Source organism: Neopsephotus bourkii, unplaced genomic scaffold (genome assembly GCF_033783945.1).
Source record: "Neopsephotus bourkii isolate Nb327-2 ecotype Australia unplaced genomic scaffold, CSIRO-AGI_Nbou_v1 NB_482, whole genome shotgun sequence".
In the NCBI taxonomy this organism is placed as follows: domain Eukaryota; kingdom Metazoa; phylum Chordata; class Aves; order Psittaciformes; family Psittacidae; genus Neopsephotus; species Neopsephotus bourkii.
This window is the reverse complement of record NW_026900983.1, coordinates 1-21,950: the sequence shown is the minus strand read 5'-3', so window position 1 is coordinate 21,950 and position 21,950 is coordinate 1. Positions and strand designations below refer to the sequence as shown.

The 21,950-nt window shown below is 59.8% G+C and overlaps 2 protein-coding genes across 2 annotated transcripts; one reads left to right on the top strand and one right to left on the bottom strand.

The window, feature by feature from the left end:
• Nucleotides 1–541: 541 nt before the first annotated feature.
• LOC133210708 (serine/threonine-protein kinase WNK3-like) lies at nt 542–16,787 on the bottom strand. Its single transcript, XM_061350366.1, has 21 exons — nt 16,443–16,787; nt 15,517–15,689; nt 14,064–14,284; nt 13,329–13,486; nt 12,041–12,129; nt 11,740–11,959; nt 10,483–10,660; nt 8,852–8,979; nt 8,574–8,776; nt 7,784–8,460; nt 7,071–7,234; nt 6,850–6,966; nt 6,643–6,753; nt 6,510–6,537; nt 6,348–6,425; nt 5,418–5,782; nt 4,353–4,518; nt 2,743–2,956; nt 1,808–2,023; nt 835–988; nt 542–667 (listed from the first exon to the last, which is right to left on the bottom strand). Exons 1-21 carry the CDS (start codon nt 16,761–16,763, stop codon nt 542–544), a joined length of 4,107 nt encoding a protein of 1,368 aa, XP_061206350.1. The 5' UTR covers nt 16,764–16,787.
• Nucleotides 16,788–17,875: 1,088 nt separating this feature from the next.
• LOC133210709 (pre-rRNA-processing protein TSR2 homolog) lies at nt 17,876–21,231 on the top strand. The gene is made up of 5 exons (XM_061350367.1): nt 17,876–18,001; nt 18,094–18,184; nt 18,582–18,673; nt 20,115–20,327; nt 21,121–21,231. Exons 1-5 carry the CDS (start codon nt 17,921–17,923, stop codon nt 21,187–21,189), a joined length of 546 nt encoding a protein of 181 aa, XP_061206351.1. The 5' UTR covers nt 17,876–17,920; the 3' UTR covers nt 21,190–21,231.
• Nucleotides 21,232–21,950: the final 719 nt, after the last annotated feature.

Below are 21,950 nucleotides of genomic sequence, written 5' to 3'. Positions count from 1 at the left end.
GGTTTGGGGTAAAATAAGGGGGTTTGGGTAAAATGAGGGGTTTGGGGATGAAATGGGAGGATTTGGTGTAAAATGAGGAGTTTGGGGGAAAATTGAAGGGTTTTGATGTGAAATGATTTTTGAGGTAAAATGAAGGGATTTTGGGGTAAAATGAGGGTTTGGGGGTAAAATGAGGGGTTTGGGGATGAAATGAGAGGATTCTGGTGTGAAATGAAGGGATTTTCGTGTAAAATGAGGAGTTTTGGGGGAAAATGAAGGGTTTTGGTGTGAAATGAGGGGGTTTGGGGTAAAATGAGGGGATTTGGGGTAAAATGAGGGGATTTGGGAATGAAATGAGAGGATTTGGGGGTGAAATGAAGGGATTTTCATGCAAAATGAAGAGTTTTGGTGGTAAATGAAGGGTTTTGGTGTGAAATGGGATTTGGGGTAAAATGAGGGGATTTTGGTGTAAAATAAGGAGGTTTTAGGGGTAAACTCAGGCGGGTTTGAAACGAAACGAGGCGAGTTTTGGGGTAAAAAGAGGCAGTTTTGGGGCTCCCCCTCACTCAGCCCCCGGCGGGATGGGGCTGCCGCCCCCTCCCCCACCCCGGAGCTTGCTTTTGGGGGGAGGCTGGGGGACCCCTCCCCATTTCGGGGGGGGCCCTCGGGTGCTCCACGATGAGGTCCCCTAGGGGATAATGGGGGAGGGGTCAAGGTCAGACATTGGGGTCCCCCCTTATATGGGGGTGTTGGGGGAGGGGTTAAGGTCAGATATTGGGGTCCCCCCATATGGGGGTGTTGGGGGCGGGGTCTAGGTCAGATATTGGGGTCCCCCCCTATATGGGGGGTCCGTACCTGCCCCCGGGCCGTGTCCTGCACCCACTCGTCCACCAGGCGGCGCAGGTCGTCCGTGAACAGCCCCTGCTTGGGGGGGGCCGGGGGGGTCGGGGGGGGGCCTTTGGGGTGTGGAGGGGGGGAAATGGGTTTAATGGGGAGCCCCGAGGCCCGTCTGCACCCGAATCATCCCTTTAGAACCCGAATCATCCTTTTAGAACCCAAAACATCCCTTTTATAACCCAAATCATCCCTTTATAACCCAAATCATCCCTTTTATAACCCAAATCCTCCCCTTTATAACACAAATCTTCCCTTTTATAACCCAAATTCTCTCGTTATAACCCAAATCTTCCCTTTTATAACCCAAATACCCCCCTTTATAACCCAAATCCCCCCCTTTATAATCCAAATCATCCCTTTTATAACCCAAATACCCCCCTTTATAACCCAAATCCCCGTTGCACCCCCAAACCCCATTTTACACCCAAGATCCCCATTTTACACCCCAAATCTTCCCCTTTTCTACCCCAAAACCCACCCCTGTACCCCCAAACCTTCCCTTTACACCCCAAAAACCTCCCTTTTCATCCCAAATCCCCCCTTTTCACCCCAAATCACCCCTTTTACACCCCAAAAAAACTCTCCAAGACCATGGCGCACCCCAAACCCCCCTTTCCACCCCAAAACCCCCCTTTTCACCCAAATCCCCACTTTTCACCCAAATCCCCCCTTTTCACCACAAAGTCCCCCCTTTTCACCCCAAAACCCCTTTCCACCCCAAATCCCCCCTATTTCACCCAAATCCCCCCTTTCCACCCCAAATTCCCCCTTTTTTCACCCCAAAACCCCCTTTTCCACCCCAAATCCCCCCTTTTCCACCCCAAAACCGCCATTTTCACCCCAACCCTCCCCTTTTCACCCCCAACCCCCCCATTTCCACCCCACCCCCTCCCTTCCCTCCCCCCCCCGTTCCCCCCCTCCCCCACCTGTGCCCCCCCTGCCCCTTCCTCTTCCCTTTGCCCCCCGGAGCCGCCGCGGGGACCCCCCGGGGCAGGGCTGGGGGGGGGTTCCCCCGTGCTCCCCCTCGGGGGGGCCCCCCCATTGCTGGGGTCCCCCCCGCGCCTCCTTGAGGGCTCGGAGCCGCTCGTGGAGCTCCCGCAGCTCCCGGTCCTGCTGCGCCCGCAGCGCCACCACCTCCTGGATGTGCCTGTGGGGCCCCATTCACCCCATTCACCCCATTACCCCCCATTACCCCCATTACCCCCCATTACCCCCCATTCCACCCCATTACCCCTCATTACCCCATTACCCCCATTACCCCCCATTACCCCCCATTACCCCCATTACCCCCATTGCCCCATTCCCCCATTACCCCCATTCCACCACATTACCCCCATTACCCCCCATTCCACCCCATTGCCCCCATTACCCCCATTACCCCCATTACCCCCATTGCCCCCCATTGCCCCCATTACCCCCCATTGCCCCCCATTACCCCCATTCCCCCCATTGCCCCCATTACCCCATTGTCCCCATTACCCCGTTGCCCCCATTGCCCCATTACCCCATTCCCCCCATTGCCCCCCATTGCCCCCCATTGTCCCCCATTGTCCCCCATTGCCCCCATTACCCCCCATTACCCCCATAACCCCCATTGCCCCCCATTGTCCCCCATTACCCCCCATTACCCCCCATTACCCCCATAACCCCCATTCCCCCCATTACCCCATTGCCCCCCATTGTCCCCCATTGCCCCATTACCCCATTACCCCATTCCCCCCCATTCCCCCATTCCCCCCATTACCCATTCCCCCCATTACCCCCATTGCCCCATTACCCCATTACCCCATTCCCCCCATTGCCCCATTACCCCCCATTACCCCCATTCCCCCATTGCCCCCCATTGTCCCCATTGCCCCTCCTCACTTCTCCCGCAGGCGCCGCAGCTCCAGGCGCAGGTCCCGGTCCTCGGGGTCCGTGTCCCCATCGCTGCTCATGGGGGACGAGGGGGACCCGGGGGGGCGCGGGGGGGCCCCGGGGGGGTGGGGGGTGCCCCCCGTGCCCCCCCCGCTTTCGCTTTCGGAGCTGGGATCTCCCCATTTCGCCTTCGCTTTGGGGGGGGGCGGTTGGGGTGCGGTGGCTGGGGGGGGGATGGGATGAGGGGGGATGTGGGGGGTGGGGTAATGGGGTGGGGGTGTGGGGGTGTGGGTGTGGGGGGGGGGGGTGGGGTGTGGGTGTGGGGGGGGGGTGTTGGGGGGGGGGTGATGGGGATAGGGGTGATGGGGGTGTGGGTGATGGGGGTATAGGGTGAGGGGGATGGGGGGTGGGGGATGGGGGATGGGGGAATGGGGGTAGGGGTGATGGGGGATATAGGGGTGATGGGGGATATAGGGGTGATGGGGGATATAGGGGTGATGGGGTGATGGGGGTGATGGGGGTGATGGGGGTCTCCATCCTGCTCTGGATCGGGGCCATCCTCTGCTTCCTGGCCTATGGCATCCAGGCGGGCACCGAGGACGAGCCCTCCAATGACAACGTATGGGGATAGGGGGATAGAGGGGATATAGGGGTGATGGGGGATATAGGGGTGATGGGGGTATAGGGGTGATGGGGGATATAGGGGTGATGGGGATATAGGGGTGATGGGGGATATAGGGGTGATGGGGATATAGGGAAGATAGGGTATAGGGGTGATGGGGGGGTATAGGGGTGATGGGGGGTAAAGGGGTGAAGGGCCCCATCATGCACCCCCCAAACACCCACCTGGCAATGACCTGGCCCAGAGTGGTCCCCAAGATCCTGCTGCTCCTCTGTGGGTCCAGGGGGTCACAAAGGGGGGTCACAAATGGGGGTCACAAAGGGAGTGTAATGAGGGGGGGTCGCAATGGGGGGGTCACAAGGGGGTCTGCTGAGGGATCACAAATGGGGGGGTTACAAAGGGGTCTCTGATGGGGGGGTTAGAATGGGGGGGTCACAAAGGGGGGTTACAATGGGGGGTCAGAAGGGGGTCTTTGATGGGTGGTCACGAATGGGGGGTTACAATGGGGGTTACAATGGGGGGGTTCATAAGGGGGGGTGACAATGGGGGGGTCAAAATGGTCCAGGGGGGGTGTCATAAAGTGGGGGTCACAATGAGGGGGTCACAATGGGGGTAAAAATGGAGGGGTCACAATGGGGGTGTCACAATGAGGGGGTCAATGAGGGGGTCACAATGGGGGGTCACAATGGGGGGGTCACAATGAGGGGGTGACAATGGGGGGGTGACAATGTGGGGGTCACAGTGAGCGGGTCACAATGGGGGGGTCACAATGGAGGGGGTCACAATGGGGTGGTCATAATGAGGCGGGTGACAATGAGGGGGTCCCAAAGGGGGGGTCCCAATGGGGGGTTCACAATGGGGGTCACAATGAGGGGGTCACAATGAGGGGGTCCCAAAGGGAGGGTCACAATGAGGGGGTCACAATGAGGGGTTCCCAAAGGGGGGGGTCCCAAAGGGGGGTCCCCAATGTGTTCCCGGTGGGGGGGAGGGGCGGTACCTGCGCGGGGGGGGCTCCCGGCGGGGGGGGGCTGGCGCAGGCGCCGGGCCCAGCTCTTGATGCGGCGGCTCCAGCCCCTCCTGGGCACGGGGCTCTTGAGGCGGGGGCAGCTGAAGCCGAGGGGGAAGGGAGCGCGGGCGGGGGGGGGCTCCGGGTCCCTGGGGGGCTATGGGGGGCAGGGAGGGGTTGGGTGCACCGGTTCCATGGGGGGCTATGGGGACGGGAGGGGTTGGGGTGCACCGGGTCCATCGGGGGGCTATGGGGGACAGGGAGGGGTTGGGGTGCACCTGGTTCATGGGGGGACAGGGAGGGGTTGGGGTGCGCCGGGTCCATGGGGGGCTATGGGGGACAGGGAGGGGTTGGGGTGCACCGGGTCCATGGGGGGTATGGGGGGGACGGGGGAGGGGGGGGTTGGGGTGCTCGGGGCCTTGGGGGGCTCTGGGTCATGGGGGTTATGGGGGGAGGGAGGGGTGGGTGCTGGGGCCTTGGGGAGGACCGGGTCCATGGGGGGCTATGGGGGACAGGGAGGGGTTGGGGTGCGTTGGGACTGGGGGGCTCCTGGTCCATGGGGGGCTATGGGGGGACAGGGAGGGGTTGGGGTGCGATGGGACCTGGGGACACGGTGTCATGGGGGGCTATGGGGGACAGGGAGGGGTTGGGGTGCGATGGGACCTGGGGGGCACCGGGTCCATGGGGGGCTATGGGGGGACAGGGAGGGGTTGGGGTGTGATGGGACTTGGGGGGCACCGGGTCCATGGGGGGACAGGGAGGGGTTGGGGTGCGATGGGACCTGGGGGGCTCCGGGTCCATGGGGGGCTATGGGGGGACCCCAAGGGTTTGGGGTGCTCTGGGCCTTGGGGGGCACCAGGTCCATGGGGGGCACCAAGGAGTTGGGGTGCTCGGGGCATTGGGGGGCACCGGGTCCATGGGGGTCTATGGGGGGGCAGCAAGGGGTTGGGGTGCTCTGGGCCTCAAGGGGCACTGGGTCCATGGGGGTCTATGGGGGACCCCAAGGGGTTGGGGTTCAGCACTGACCACCCCCATCCCATGGCGCACATCCATTACTGGGGGCCTGGCCCTGATCACCTCCAGTCCTATGGGTCCGGCCTCCTCCTCCCCATGGGTCCCATCCGGCTCCTGGTGCTGGGGGTCCCCGGCTCCGGCCTCACTGCCCCCCTGTTCCCAGTGCCCCATGGGCTCCCCAGCACTGGGGCCTTGGGGGGCACCGAGCTCCCGGCCTTCGGGGTCCTCCTCCTCTTGGGGTACCTCAAAACCTCGAGGGCCTCCGAGCCCATGGTCTATGGGGCTGGCAGCCTCTGGGCTATGGGGCGTGGGGAGCCCTGCGCCATCCGGCCCCATTGCTGCTGCTTGAGGGCCACCAAGGTCTGAGGTGCCCAGGGCTCGGCGAGGGGCTGCGGGACCCCCAGGACCTGCAGTGGGGGGACCCCAACCCCATTGTAGGGTTGGGGACCCCAATGTCCCAACCCCATTGTGCATTGTGGGATGGGGACCCCAATGTCCCAACCCCATTGATGTCATTGTAGGGTTGGGGACCCCAATGTCCCAACCCCATTGTGGGATGGGGACCCCAATGTCCCAACCCCATTGATGTCATTGTAGGGTTGGGGACCCCAATGTCCCAACCCCATTGTGGGATGGGGACCCCAATGTCCCAACCCCATTGATGTCATTGTAGAGTTGAGGACCCCAACATCCCAACCCCATTGATGTCATTGTAGGGTTGGGGACCCCAACATCCCAACCCCATTGATGTCATTGTAGGGTTGAGGACCCCATTGTCCCAACCCCATTGATGTCATTGTAGGGTTGAGGACCCCAACGTCCCAACCCCATTGATGTCATTGTAGGGTTGGGGACCCCAACGTCCCAACCCCATTGATGTCATTGTAGGGTTGAGGACCCCAATATCCCAACCCCATTGATGTCATTGTAGGGTTGGGGACCCCAATGTCCCCCCCATGTCCCTTCACCCACCGGTGGCCTCCCGGTTCCTGATGGTTTGATTGATGCAGAACCTCCAGCGACCCACGGGGGACGATTGGGGGGCCCCTTCTATTGTCAATGAGGAGGGGGTGGTGCTCAGATTTGGGGTGCCCCCATTGCCACCCCCATACCCCCCCCTTCCCCATCACTCACCACTCACCACCGGCTCCATCGCTCCAACCTATGGGGAGACCCCATTGGGGTTGATCAATGGATGGAGGAGGGGGGGATGGGATGGGATGACCCAAATGGGACATTGAAATGGGGGGGGGGGGATAGGGGGTACCTGGGGGTCCCCATGGGGGGCACCGAGGACCCCCCGCGCCCGCGCCACGATGCCCTTGAGCTCCTCCACAAACTTCTCCCTTTCGGCCTCCAACACGAAGTTGTCCTCAACCTTCATGGGGGGGGGGGGGGTTAAATATTGGGGTGGGGGATGGGATTGGGGGGGGTGTTTTGGGGTGTTTTGGGGTGCAGGTTTTGGGGGGGTCACCATATAAGAAGCGATGTCCTCAGGGGCGTCCCCATCGGCGTCGAACTTGAAGGTCACCATCTTGCAGTCGTGGGTCTCCAGTTGGCACTCGACGGTGTTGTCCCCCGGTGAGGAGACCTGCGTGGAGGTCACTTATGGGGTGTCCATCCCCCCCCCCCCCCTAACCCTGCCCCATAGGGGGCTATGGGGCGCACCCCCCCCTGTCCCTGCCCCACACTGACCTGGAGCGCCGTGAGCTGGAAGCGGGGCCGCGGGCAGGAAGCGCGGCGCTGGCGCCATCGGTCCCCACGGCCACCGGTGTCCGGGGGGGTGGGGGAGGCCTCGGGGGTGCGCAGGGAGGGGGAGGGGTCCGGGGGGGCCAGGGGGGGTCGGGGGGGGGTGGGAGGGGGGTGGAGGTGGGGGGTGGGGGTGGGGGTGGGATCTCTATGGGGGGTGGGATGAGGGATGGAGGTGGGGGTATCCCTGTGGGGGGGGGCATCTCCATGGGTGGGGGCATCCCTATGGTTGGGGGTATCCCTATGGATGGGGGCATCTCCATGGGTGGGGGTATCCCTATGGATGGGGGCATCTCCATGGGTGGGGGCATCCCTATGGATGGGGGCATCCCTGTGGGTGGGGGCATCCCTATGGATGGGGGCATCTCCATGGGTGGGGGCATCCCTGTGGATGGGGGCATCCCTGTGGATGGGGGCATCTCCATGGGTGGGGGCATCCCTGTGGATGGGGGCATCCCTATGGGTGGTGGCATCCCTTGAGATGGTGGCATCTCCATGGTTGGAGCCATCTCCATAGGTGGTGGAATCCCTATGGATGGGGGCATCCCGATGGATGGGGGCATCTCCATGGTTGGTGGCACCCCAGATGCAGGTGGCATCCCTGGACCCGGTGGCATCCCAATGGACGGCGGCATGACTGAGGAAGGAGGCATCCCAACGGCACATGGCATCTCCATGGTTGGTGGCATCCCTGGGGCTGGTGGCATCCCTTGGGATGGGGGTATCCCAATGGGTGCTGGCATCCCAATAGGGGCTGGCATCTCCATGGGTGGCGGCATCACTTGGGCTGGTCCCATCCCCATCGTTGGTGGCATCGCAGGTGGAGGTGGCATCCCTGGCCCTGGTGGCATCCCAATGGATGCTGGTGGCATTCCAGGTAGAGCCGGTGCCATCCCCATTGGTGGAGGCATCTCTGGACCACCTTGGCCTGGTGGCTTCCCACTTGGTGCTGGCATCCCTGGGGCTGGTGGCAACCCTGGGGCTGGTGGCATCGTGGTACCCGATGGTGGCATCCCAGTAACTGGTGGCATCCCTGGGGCTGATGGCATCCCGGTACCCAATGATGGCATCCCAGTACCTGGTGGTGGCATCGTGGTACCCAATGGTGGCATCCCAGTAACTGGTGGCATCCCTGAGGCTGGTGGCATCCCGGTACCCAATGGTGGCATCCCGGTACCTGATGGTGGCATTGTGGTACCCGATGGTGGCATCCCTGGGGCTGATGGCATCCCAGTACCCAATGGTGGCATCCCAGTACCTGGTGGCATCCCGGTACCTGGTGGTGGCATCCCAGTACCTGGTGGTGGCATCCCAGTAACTGGTGGCATCCCGGTACCTGATGGTGGCATCGTGGTACCCAATGGTGGCACCCCAGTACCCAATGGTGGCATCCCAGTACCCAATGGTGGCATCCCGGTACCTGGTGGTGGCATCCCAGTACCCAATGGCAGCACCCCAGTACCCAATGCTGCCATTCCAATACCTGCTGCTGCCATCCCAGGCCCTGGTGCCCCCGGTGCCGGTTGTGGCCGTGCCACCCCCATGGGTGCCATCCCCCAGCTCCGCGTCACCCCCAGTTCCCCGTCCCCAGTGGGGGGCTCCAGCCCCACCACGGTGGCACCTCCGGTGACGTCCATCGATGTCCCCTCCACCTATGGGGCAAAGCAGGGCAATGGGACCTGACCCCCTTGTCCCCACCCCACGGCGCCGGCGCAACCGGGACCCACCTGCAATGGGACGTGGGGGGCGCAAGGAGGGGGTGCCCCATCTTGGGGGGGGCCTGGTTGGTAGCACCCAAGGGGACCACGGCTGCTGGTGGCATCTGCCATGGGTCCGGTGTCCGAGAGCCCCTCGGCTGCTGAGGGGCAGCCAAGGGGTGAGCGGTGATGGGAGACCACCAGGCATGGGGTGGGCAATGGGGGCTCAATGGGGTGGGCAATGGGGGCTCAATGGGGTGGGCAATGGGGGTCCAATGGGGTGGGCAATGGGGGCTCAATGTGGGCAATGGGGGCTCAATAGGGGCAATGGGGCCTCAATGGGGGGCAATGGGGCTCAATGGGGGGCAATGGGGGCTCAATGGGGTGGGCAATGGGGGTTCAGTGGGGTGGGCAATGGGGGGTCCAATGGGGTGGGCAATGGGGGTCCCATGGGGTGGGCAATGGGGGCTCAATGGGGTGGGCAATGGGGGTCACATGGGGTGGGCAATGGGGGTTCAATGGGGTGGGCAATGGGGGTCACATGGGGTGGGCAATGGGGGCTCAATGGGGTGGGCAATGGGGGTCCCATGGGGTGGGCAATGGGGGTTCAGTGGGGTGGGCAATGGGGGCTCAATGGGGTGGGCAATGGGGGGTCCAATGGGGTGGACAATGGGGGCTCAATGGGGTGGCAATGGGGGCTCAATGGGGTGGGCAATGGGGGCTCAATGGGGTGGGCAATGGGGGTCACATGGGGTGGGCAATGGGGGTCCAATGGGATGGCCAATGGATGTCCCATGGGGTGGCCAATGGGGATGCCATAGGGTGGCCAATGGGGAGTCCAACGGGAAGGCCAATGGGTGTCCCATGGGGTGGGAATTGGGGGTCCTATGAGGTGGCCAATGGGGATGCCATAGGGTGGTCAATGGGGATGCCATAGGTGGTCAATGGGGATCCTATAGAGTGGGCAATGGGTATCCCATAGAGTGGGCAATGGGGATCCCATTGGGTGGGCAATGGGGATCTCATGGGGTGGCCAATGGGGATCCCATAGGGTGGTCAATGGGGATGCCATAGGGTGGTCAATGGGGATCCCATAGGGTGGGCAATGGGGATCCCATAGGGTGGCCAATGGGGATGCCATAGGGTGGTCAATGGGGATCCCATAGGGTGGGCAATGGAGGTCCCATAGGTGGTCAATGGGGATCCCATAGGTGGTCAATGGGGATCCTATAGAGTGGGCAATGGGTATCCCATAGTGTGGCCAATGGGGATCCCATGGTGTGGCCAATGGGAATCCCATGGGATGGCCAATGGCTGTCCATGGGGTGTCCAATGGGGATCCCACGGGATGTCCAATGGCTGTCCATAGTGTGGCCAATGGGGATCCCATGGGGTGTCCAATGGGGATCCCACGGGATGGCCAATGGGGATCCCACGGGATGTCCAATGGCTGTCCATGGTGTGGCCAATGGGGATCCCATGGGGTGTCCAATGGGGATCCCACGGGATGGCCAATGGGGATCCCACGGGATGTCCAATGGCTGTCCATGGTGTGGGCAATGGGGATCCCACGGGATGTCCAATGGCTGTCCATAGTGTGGCCAATGGTGATCCCACGGGATGGCCAATGGCTGTCCATGGCGTACCCCATGCGCTCTCACCGTGCTGCCGCAGCAGCTGCTGCCGTACGTGCTGATCCACCTCGGTGTCCTCGCTCTCGGGGGGACCCCGACCCTCGGCCTGCTTCCGCTCCCGGCTCCTCCGCACCACGGCCAAGCGGTCCCGGATGGATTTGGCCACGGCCTTGGAGTCGCTCTCATGGAAGAAGCCGGATTTCACCTGGGAAAGGGGAGGTGATGGGAAAGGCGGTTCAGCACCAAGGACAGCGGCAACCGATGGGGGCGGTGGGAGGGGCATTGGGATGGAAGGGTTCAAGGGGAGGTTGATGCTCCCAATGAAGGGTTTATGGGTGTATTTATGGGTGCCATTGGCTCTGGAAGGGTTCAAGATGAGGTTGAGGCTCCCAGTGAAGGGTTTATGGGTGTATTTATGGGTGCCATTGGCTTTAGGAGGGTCTCAGATGAGGTTGAGGACCCCAATGAAGGGTTTATGGGTGTATTTATGGGTGCCATTGGCTTTGGAAGGGTTCAAGATGAGCTTGAGGCTCCCAATGAAGGGTTTATGGGTGTATTTATGGGTGCCATTGGCTTTGGAAGGGTTCAAGATGAGGTTGAGGCTCCCAGTGAAGGGTTTATGGGTGTATTTATGGGTGCCATTGGCTCTGGAAGGGTTCAAGGTGAGGTTGATGCTCCCAATGAAGGGTTTATGGGTGTATTTATGGGTGCCATTGGCTTTGGAAGGGTTCAAGATGAGGTTGAGGCTCCCAGTGAAGGGTTTATGGGTGTATTTATGGGTGCCATTGGCTTTGGAAGGGTTCAAGATGAGGTTGAGGCTCCCAGTGAAGGGTTTATGGGTGTATTTATGGGTGCCATTGGCTCTGGAAGGGTTCAAGGTGAGGTTGATGCTCCCAATGAAGGGTTTATGGGTGTATTTATGGGTGCCATTGGCTTTGGAAGGGTTCAAGGGGAGGTTGATGCTCCCAATGAAGGGTTTATGGGTGTATTTATGGGTGCCATTGGCTTTGGAAGGGTTCAAGGTGAGGTTGAGGCTCCCAATGAAGGGTTTATGGGTGTATTTATGGGTGCCATTGGCTTTGGAAGGGTTCAAGATGAGGTTGAGGCTCCCAATGAAGGGTTTATGGGTGTATTTATGGGTGCCATTGACTTTGTAATAGGTTCCAGCTCCTGAAGGACCAACCTCAACCATTATGGACCTTCAGGGGGGCTCAAGCCAAGCAGACGCCACCAACCCCACTGATGTTCTCCCTTGCCCCACGGAGTTCCCCATCCCCCCCTCACCATCTCATAGGCCACCTCCTCGGGGACATCGGCCTCCAGGTTGAAGCTGAACTCGATGGCTTCGTTGTCCTTGTGCTTGCCCTTGAGCTTCTTGGGGTCCTCCACCCAGAGGCGCAGCGCGAGGCAGGGCTCGGGCCCCACCGCCTCCTCGGCCAGCTCCACGCGCAGCCCCGTGTCCTCGGCGAAGAACGCGTGGTTCAGCAGGTCCCTGATGGACAACCTGGGGGGGCCGGGGTGCGCTCAGCACCCCTATGGGAACGGGGGACCCAAGCACCCTCATAGAGAGGGGGTCATCGCCCACCTCTCGGCCTTGTTCTGCCGGATGCAGCCCTCGATGATGTCCCGCACCTCCGGGTCGGTCACCTTGGAGAAGCTGGCTGGTTTGATGCCCTGTGGGGGGGGGGGAACCGGTGCGGTGGGGACAGCACCGGGATGGGGGCACCGCGGGGATGATGTCACCGGCACAATGATGATGGGACCACTGTGATGATGCTATGGTGGTGAAGATGCCACCACAATGATGATGGGACCGTTGTGATGATGCTATGGTGGTGAAGATGCCACCACAATGATGATGGGACCATCGTGATGATGCTATGGTGGTGCAGGTGCCACCACAATGATGATGGGACCGTCGTGATGATGCTATGATGGTGAAGATGCCACCACAATGATGATGGGACCATCATGATGATGCTATGGTGGTGAGGATGCCACCACAATGATGATGGGACCATCGTGATGATGCTATGGTGGTGAAGATGCCACCACAATGATGATGGGACCACCGTGATGATGCTATGATGGTGAAGATGTCACCACAATGATGATGGGACCACTGTGATGATGCTATGGTGGTGAAGATGCCACCACAATGATGATGGAACCACAGTGATGATGCTATGGGGGTGAAGATGCCACCACAATGACGATGGCACCACTGTGATGATGCTATGATGGTGAAGATGTCACCACAATGATGATGGGACCACTGTGATGATGCTATGATGGTGAAGATGCCACCACAATGACGATGGGACCACTGTGATGATGCTATGATGGTGAAGATGCCACCACAATGACGATGGGACCACCGTGATGATGCTATGATGGTGAAGATGCCACCACAATGACGATGGCACCACTGTGATGATGCTATGGTGATGAAGATGCCACCACAATGATGATGGGACCACCGTGATGATGATATGATGGTGAAGATGTCACCACAATGATGATGGGACCACTGTGATGATGCTATGGTGGTGAAGATACCATCACAATGATGATGCCACCACCATGATGATGCCACCACCATGAAGCCACCACCACGATGATGCCACCACCATGATGCCACCACCACGATGATGCCACCACCACGATGATGCCAACACCAAGATGACACCACTACAATGCCAACGCCAACGCAACGATGATGCCACCATGGTAACGCTACCGTGACCATGACGCTACCACCACCACAATGCCACCACGACCATGACGATGCCACCACGACCATGACGATGCCACCACAATGACGATGCCACCACCGTGAGGATGCCCCCCCCACTACCCCCCCGGCGACCCACGCTGGTGACTTTGCGGTAGATCTGCGCCGCGTTCTGGCACTCGGAGTAGGGATACTCGGAGGTGCCCATCTCCAGCATGCACATCCCGAAGGCGTAGACGTCCACCGACTCGTCGTAGCGCTCCTCATACATCTCCGGGGCCATGAACTCGGGGGTCCCTATGGGATAGGGGTGGTGAGAGGCAGGAACCCAACACCACCGCCGTCACCATCACCACCATCACCAGCACCACTACCACCAACATAACCACCACCACCATCACCACCATCACCATCGTCTCTACCATCACCACCATCACCATCACCAGCACCACTACCACCAACATAACCACCACCACCATCACCACCATCACCATCACCAGCACCACTACCACCAACATAACCACCATCACCACCATCACCATCATCTCTACCATCACCTCCATCACCATCACCATCACCACCACCACCATCACCACCATCACCATCACCACCGCCATCACCACCATCACTATCACCAACACCACCACCACCATCACCATCGCCACCACCATCACCATTACCACCACCACCATCACCATCGGCACCAACACCATCACCACCACCACCACCATCACCATCACCACCACCATCACCATCGGCACCATCACCATCACCAACACCAGCATCATCATTACCATGACCACCATCACCACCACCACCACCACCATCACCACCACCCCCCCCCCCCATCACCATTGGGCACACCGGGGCTCACCAATGACGCTCTTGGCAAAGGAGGTCCTCATGAGCGTGGCCAAGCCCAGGTCCCCGATCTTGACGGAGCCGGTGGGGCCCGTGATGAAGATGTTGTCACACTTGAGGTCCCGGTGGATGATGGGGGGGGTCCGGGTGTGCAGGAAGTGGAGCCCCTTCAGGATCTGCCGGCACCAGCTCCGCAGCACCTTGGGCTTCATCACCTTGAACCTCTTGAGGTACCTGGGAGGGGGTCAGGGTCAATGGGAGACCTCAGCCATTGGGTCTATGATGGTTTTGGGGTCTCCTTCTCCTTGGAATGGGGTTCAGGCTCAATGGGAGACCTCACCCGTGGGGTCTATGATGACTTTGGGCTCTCCATGTCATTGTAACTGGGTTCAACCTCAATGTGAGACCTCAGCCATTGCCCCCATGATGGTTTTGGGGTCTCCTTCTCCTTGGAATGGGGTTCAGGCTCAATGGGAGACCTCAGCCATGGGGTCCAGGATGAATGTGAGGCCTCCTTGTCTATGGAAGTGGGTTCAAGCTCAATGTGAGACCTCAACCATTGCCCCCATGATGGTTTTGGGGTATCCTTGTCTCTGGAAAGGGGTTCAGGCTCCATGTGAGACCTCAACCATTGGGTCTATGATGGTTTTGGGCTCTCCTTCTCTTTGGAAGGGGGTTCAGGGTCAACCTGAGACCTCAACCATGGGGTCCATGATGAACTTGGGACATCCTTGTCTTTGGAAAGGGGTTCAGGCTCAATGTGGGACCTCAAGCATTGGGTCTATGATGGTTTTGGGGTCTCCTCTATTTGGAAGGGGTTCAGGGTCAATGTGAGACCTCAACCATTGAGTCCATGATGAACTTGGGGTATCCTTGTCTTTGGAAGGGGGTTCAGGCTCAGTGTGAGACCTCAACCACTGAGTCTATGATGGTTTTGGGGTCTCCTTCTCTTTGGAAAGGGGTTCAGGCTCAATGTGAGATCTCAACCATTGGGTCTATGATGGTTTTGGGGTCTCCTTCTCTATGGAAGGGGGTTCAGGGTCAATGTGAGACCTCAACCATTGGGTCTATGATGAACTTGGGGTATCCTTGCCTTTGGAAAGGGGTTCAGGCTCAATGCGGGACCTCAACCATTGGGTCTATGATGGTTTTGGGGTCTCCTTCCCTTTGGAAGGGGTTCAGGGTCAATCTGAGACCTCAACCATTGGGTCTATGATGAACTTGGGGCATCCTTCTCTTTGGAAGGGGGTTCAGGCTCAATGTGAGACCTCAACCACTGAGTCTATGATGGTTTTGGGCTCTCCTTCTCTTTGGAAGGGGGTTCAGGCTCAATGTGAGTCCTCAACCATTGGGTCCATGATGAACTTGGGGTATCCTCTATTTGGAAGGGGTTCAGGGTCAATGTAGGACCTCAACCATTGATGTCCAGGTCCTTCCCACCCCATTCCATGCCCCCCATCACTCACGTCTTGAGGGTGCCCGAGGTCATCAGCTCGGTGACCAGGACAATGCACTTCTTGCCCTTGACTGTGGACTCCCAGGAGTCGTAGAAGCGGACGATGTTGGGGTGCTGCAGCCCCTTGAGCATCTCAGCCTCTTCCTTGAACCTCTGCTGCTCCACCTTGGTCAGCTTGCGGTCCTGGAGGCCATGGCACAACCTCAAACCACCCCATAGCCAAGGAGCATCTCCCCCCCCAATGCAATGGGTGAGCTTTGGCCAACCTCGAAGCTCCGTTGAGTCCCCCATGGAGCATTGAGGGGGCAGGAAGGGGATGGGATTCGTGGGCTGGGGCTCTGTGCCTCCGACATGGGGGTGATGGAGTTGGGAGCATCAGGGATTCATTGGGGTCTCCTTGCCTTGGGAATGGGGTTCAGGGTCCATGTGAGACCTCAAGTATGGGCTCTATGATGAATTTGGGGTCTCCTTGTCATTGTAACTGGGTTCAACCTCAATCTGAGACCTCAACCATTGGCCCCATGATGACTTTGGGCTCTCCCTGTCATTTTAAGTGGGTTCAACCTGAATCTGAGACCTCAACCATGGGGTCCATGATGAATCTGGGGTCTCCTTGTCATTGCAAGTGGGTTCAACCTCAATTTGAGACCTCAAATATTGGGTCCATGATGAGTTTGGGGTCTTTGGAAGTTGGTTCAGGGTCAATCTAAGACCTCAACCATTGAGTCTATGATGACTTTGGGGTCATCAGAAGGGGGGTTCATGCTCAACCTAAGACCTCAACCATTGGGTCCACGCCGCCTTTGTGCCCCTCCTTACCTACACAAGCGCATTCACGCTCAACCTAACACCTCCACCATCGCCTCCCCCATGACCTCCCAACCCCAACAACCAAACCCCCCCCCCTTTACCCCCTTACCCCATGCAGGCCCTCACCTGCAGCTCGCACCAGGCCACCTCCACCCAGGTGTCGGTGTCGAAGCCCTTGAAGACGCTCTTGAAGGCGCCGCGGCCCAGCTCGATGTCGAACTTGAGGAACCGCCCCCCCGGCGACGTCGCCACCGCCTTCATCTCCGCCTCCTCCTCCACCTCCTCCCTACCCGGGACCCCCCCACCCCCGGGATCCCCCCCCCGGGGCTCTTGGTCCCCTCCATCACTGGGGGGGCCCCGGTCCTCTTCCAGCAGCTCCACGCTCTTGCGGAAGAAGCGTTTTGGGGGGGATGGGGGGGTTTTGGGGGGGGGCGAGTCCGTGGCCATGGTTGGCTTCTATAGACCTCAATATGTGGGGGGTTGTTCCCCCTATGGAGCTATAGGGGAGTTTGGGGGGGAGGGGGAGGGGAGGTCCTCAATGGTGTTTTGGGGGTGTCAATGGAGGTGGGGGTGGTGTCAGCCCCCCCCCCATGGGGGGACCTGTTGGGATAAAGAGGGGTTGTTAAGGGGGGGTTGAGCCCCCTATAGAGCCTATGGGTGCCTTAGATAAGCACCCCCCCACCCGTTCTATAGGTGCCCTATAGACCCTCTAGGCATCATTTATGTACACATGCATACACACACACATATACCTATATATATACCCCCCCATAGCTCTATACCCTGCCCCCAATAGCCCCTGTGTGCCCCACACCCCCTATAGCCCCCTTATATAAACCCCCAATTGTCTCTATAACCCTTACGCGCCCTACACACCATAGACCCCCCCACAGCCCCTATATACTCCAATAGCCCTTAAAGTCCCTATGTTCTCCCACCCCCCCATATCCCCTATAGCCCTCGTGTGCCCTCTCATCCCCTATAGCCCCCCCCAGCTCCTATAGCCCCCGTGCACCCCCTCATACCCTATAGCTCCCATATCTCCTATAGCCCCCCCATGCCCCCCACCCCCTTAGAACCGAAGCGCACCCCCCAGCCCCTATAGCCCCTATAGAGCCGTTGTTATCCCTTATAGCCCCTATAGAGCCGTTGTTATCCCCTATAGCAGCCCCTGTAGAGCCCTTATCCCCTATAGCAGCCCCTATAGCCCCCATACCCCCCCACCCCTGCGCCCCCATCACCCCCCATTTCCCCCCCCCGCCCCCCCCAGCCCCACCGTCCCGCTCCCCTCCCTCCCCCCGCCCCTCCCGCGCACCTGCGTCACGTGACCGCGGCCGCGGGGGGGCTGCCGGGAGCTGGAGTCCTCTCAGGCCGCCGCCGTTGGCCACGCCCCTCGATCGGGCACTCGGCGCTCGATTGTGGCACCCGGCGTCGGCTCGCTGCGGCCGTCGGCGGCGCGATCGATCACTCGGCGCTCGATTGGGCGCGGCGATCGATTACTCGGCGCTCCATTGGTCTCGCCCCCTCCCCGGCGCTTGCGCTCCCTCGCTCGGCGCCCGATCGATCGCTCGGCGCTCGGCCGCGGGCCCTGCGGGGGCGTCGCAATGGCGGCGCCCAGCGCGGAGGAGCGGGCGCTGCTGGAGCGCGGTGTGCGGGCGGTGCTGAGCGGCTGGGCCGCGCTGCAGGTGCGGAACGGGGGGGAACGGGGGAGAACGGGGGTGAGGGGGGGAGGTTGGGGACCCCAAGGCCCACGGGTGACCGTGTCCGTGCCCCGCAGTTGGCCGTGGCGCAGGGCTTCGGGGGCCCACAGAGCCCCGAGAAGGCCGCGTGGTTGGTGGGGGCGGTGCTGGAGTTCCTGAGCCAGAACCGTGAGTGCGGGGGGGGGCGGGGCGGGGGCAATGGGAGGGGGATGAAGGGAGCTGGGATGGACTGGGAGGGCATTGGGGGAGGGATGGAGGGCACTGGGATGGACTGGGAGGACATTGGGGACAGTGGAAGACAGATGAAGGGCACTGGGATGGACTGGGAGGGCATTGGGAGAGGGATGGAGGGCACTGCGATGGACTGGGAGGCATTGGGGGCAGTGGAAGAGGGATGAAGAGCACTGGGATGGACTGGGAGGACATTGGGAGAGGGGTGAAGGGAACTGGGATGGACTGGGAGGGCACTGGGGGGCACTGGGAGGGGGCTGAGCAGGACTGGGATGCACTGGGAGGGCACTGGGGCTGCCTCCTTCCCAGTACCCCCGTTTCCTCCGCCCCCCAGCTGAACTGGCCGAGGATGAGGTGGAAGACTTCCTGGCCGAGGTCATGGACAATGAGTTCGACACGGCTGTGGAGGACGGCAGCTTGCAGCAGGTACAGCCCAGTATGTACCAGTACAGACCAGTATGGACCAGGAGGCTCCCAGTTCCACCCCTTGCCACCCCAGTACAGTTCAGATCCCCCCCCAGGCTCTTCCAACCATCCTTTAGTGCTCCCAGGCCTCTCTCAGCACCCCCCATCCCTTCTTGGTGCACCCCAGAGCCTCCCAGTATAAACCAGTATAACCAGTAGCCTTCCCGTTCCTCACAAGAAGCGTTCAGGCCCTTCCTGAGTCACTCCCAGTACAGCCCGGTGGATCCCCAGGCCCTTGGTGATGCACTGCAGTGCTCCCATTCCCCTCCCAGTATAAACCAGTTTTCTCACAGTATATCCCAGTCCCACCCCAGTATATCCCAGCGCCTCCCAGTGTATCCCAGTCTCCATCCCTTCTCATTGTATCCCTGCTCTTGCAAGTATATCCTATCCCAATTCCCCCCTATGATTCCCTAGGCCTGTCCCTCCAATGTATCTCACTCCCTTCCCAGTATATCCCAGTCCTTTCCAGTGCACATCTAGTCTATTTCAGGTCCTTCCCAGTTCCCTCATAGCCCCTTCCAATGCCTCCCAGTCTATCCCAGTCCCACCCACTGCCCTTCCAGTATATCCCATTGTATCCCAGCTCTATCCCTGCCTATGCTAGTCCCATCTCAGTGTATCCCAGCCCTATCACATTCTATCCCAGTCTATCCCATACCTATCCTTGTCTATCCCAGTCTATCCCATTGCTATCCCTGTGCATCCCGTTCTATCCCAGTGCTATCCCTGTGCATCCCGTTCTATCCCAGTGCATCTCGTTCTATCCCAGCCCTAGCCCTGTCTATTCCAGCCCTATGCCTGTGTATCCCATTCTATCTGAGTCCGATCCCAGTGTATCCCAGTGCTATCCCATTCTATCCCTGTCTATACCAGTCGCATCCCGGTCCTATCCCATTCTATCCCAGCGCTATCCTTGTCTATCCCAGTGCTATCTCGTTCCATCCCAATCTGTCCCATTCTGTCTAAGCCCTATCCCGTTCTATCCCAGTCCATCCCATTCTATCCCGGTCTATCCCACTCTATCCCATTCTGTCCCAGTCTATCCTAGCCCTATCCCAGTCCATCCCATTCTACACCATTCTATCCCAGTCTACTCCATTCTATCCCAGCACTATCCCTGTCTATCCCAGCGCTATCCCAGTCTATTCCAGCCCTATCCCACTCTATCCCATTCTGTCCCAATCTCTTCTATCCCAGTCTACCCCATTCTATCCCAGCACTATCCCATTCTATCACAGTCTATCCCATTCTATCCCACTCTATCCCATTCTATTCCAGTTTCTCCTCTTCTGTCCCATTCTATCCCTGTCCATCCTATTCTATCCCATTCTATCCCAGTCAATCCGATTCTATCCCAGTCTCTCCCAGTCCATCCCAGTCTCTCCCGTTCCCCCCGCAGGTGAGCCGGGAGCTGCTGTCTCTGTTCACGCGGGTGCGGGAGGGGGACGTGGGGGGGGTGGGGGAGGCGCTGGCGGCCCTGGCCCGGCGTGGCCCCGCCCTCGCCTCCGCGCTGGCCAATGCGCGGCCTGGCCACGCCCCCGACCCTGCCTCTGGCCACGCCCCCGACCCCGCCCCTCTGAGCCCCGGGACCAGCAGTGAGGAGGAGGAAGAGGTAGGGGCGGGTGATGATGTCATAGAATGGGCGGGGTCACTATTGGTGGGTGTGGCGTGTGGTGATGATGTCATTGGGAGAGCGCTGATGATGTCATTCATGGGGACCTCAAGATATATGGGGGGAATGGGTTCCCTATGCTGTGTATGGGGTTGATGATGTCATCAAATGGGGTGGGGCATTGGGGGGGGCATGGGTGATGTCATTGAAGGGGGGGTACCCCAGTGAGGGGAGGGCAGTAATGACATCATCAAACTGGAGACACACTCCTAGGATGGGGGGGGCAGTGATGATGTCACCGAAGGGGTCACACCGATGATGTCACCAAAGGGGTCACACTGATGATGTCACTAAAGGGGTCACACTGATGATGTCACCAAAGGGGTCACACTGATGTCACCAAAGGGGTCACACTGATGTCACCAAAGGGGTCACACTGATGATGTCACCAAAGGGGTCACCCTGATGATGTCACCAAAGGGGTCACTCTGATGATGTCACTAAAGGGGTCACAACTGATGATGTCACCAAAGGGGTCACACTGATGATGTCACCAAAGGGGTCACCTTGATGATGTCACCAAAGGGGTCACATTGATGTCACCAAAGGGGTCACACTGATGATGTCACCAAAGGGGTCACACTGATGTCACCAAAGGGGTCACACTGACGTCACCAAAGGGGTCACACCGATGACGTCACCAAAGGGGTCACACTGATGATGTCACCAAAGGGGTCACACTGATGATATCACCAAAGGGGTCACACTGATGATGTTATCTTCCCCCCCCCAGGCAATGGAGTGCGGGACCCCGCCGGCCCCCCCAGATGGTTGGACCCTGGTGCGGAGGCGACGCCGATGATGGGGGGGGGGAATAAAGAGCCCCCGGTTGGGGGTGCAAGGAGGTGTCAAGGGCGCTTTCTTGGGGGGGGACACAGACCCTATAGAGACCCCCCCTGCCCTATAGAGGCTCTATAGCACTGGACCTATAGAGCCACCCATGCTCCATAGAGACCCTGGGGTCCCTATAGAGCCCTCCCTGCCCCATGCAATCCCTATGGCCCCATAGAGACCCCTGTGACTCTGTGGAGGCTCTGTAGCTCCATAGGGACCCTTATGAACCCCATATGAACTCACACAGACCTATAGAGACCCTATAGGGACACCCTCCCCTACAGCCTCTATGGCCCTATAGATGCTCCCCCCACCCCATAGGAACCCCCATGTCTCTATAGAGACCCCATTGCCCCATAAGAACTCCCCTGGCCCCACGGAGTCCCTATGGCCCCATAAGGACCTCCCAGCTCTATGGGATCTATATGGTTCCATGACCCTGTTATGACCTTATAGACGCTCCCCAGCCCTATATATGGACGCATCCCTACCCCATAAGGTCCCTATGGCCCCATAGGTCCCCCCATAACCCTATAGACACCCCATAGAGTCCATATGGCCCCATGGAGACACCCATGACCCTATAGATGCTCTCTATACTCCCCATAGCGGGGCTCTGCCAAGCGACTGTCCCCATAGCAACGGGGTGGGCGGGGCCTGCCGATGCGAGCTGCTATTGGCTGGCTGACCCACGGTGGGCGGATCGGGCGCTGATTGGCCGTCGCCGCC

Coding starts and splice junctions, on each gene's coding strand:
- LOC133210708 (XM_061350366.1), bottom strand. CDS start 16,763: ATGGCCACGGACTCGCCCCCCCCCAAAACCCCCCCATCCCCCCCAAAA. Junction 6,754..6,849: donor AGGACATCGCTTCTTATATG/GTGACCCCCCCA, acceptor CCCCCCATGAAG/GTTGAGGACAACTTCGTGTT. Junction 2,024..2,742: donor CTGCGGCGCCTGCGGGAGAA/GTGAGGAGGGGC, acceptor GGGGCCCCACAG/GCACATCCAGGAGGTGGTGG.
- LOC133210709 (XM_061350367.1), top strand. CDS start 17,921: ATGGCGGCGCCCAGCGCGGAGGAGCGGGCGCTGCTGGAGCGCGGTGTG. Junction 18,185..18,581: donor GGAGTTCCTGAGCCAGAACC/GTGAGTGCGGGG, acceptor TCCGCCCCCCAG/CTGAACTGGCCGAGGATGAG. Junction 18,674..20,114: donor AGGACGGCAGCTTGCAGCAG/GTACAGCCCAGT, acceptor TTCCCCCCGCAG/GTGAGCCGGGAGCTGCTGTC.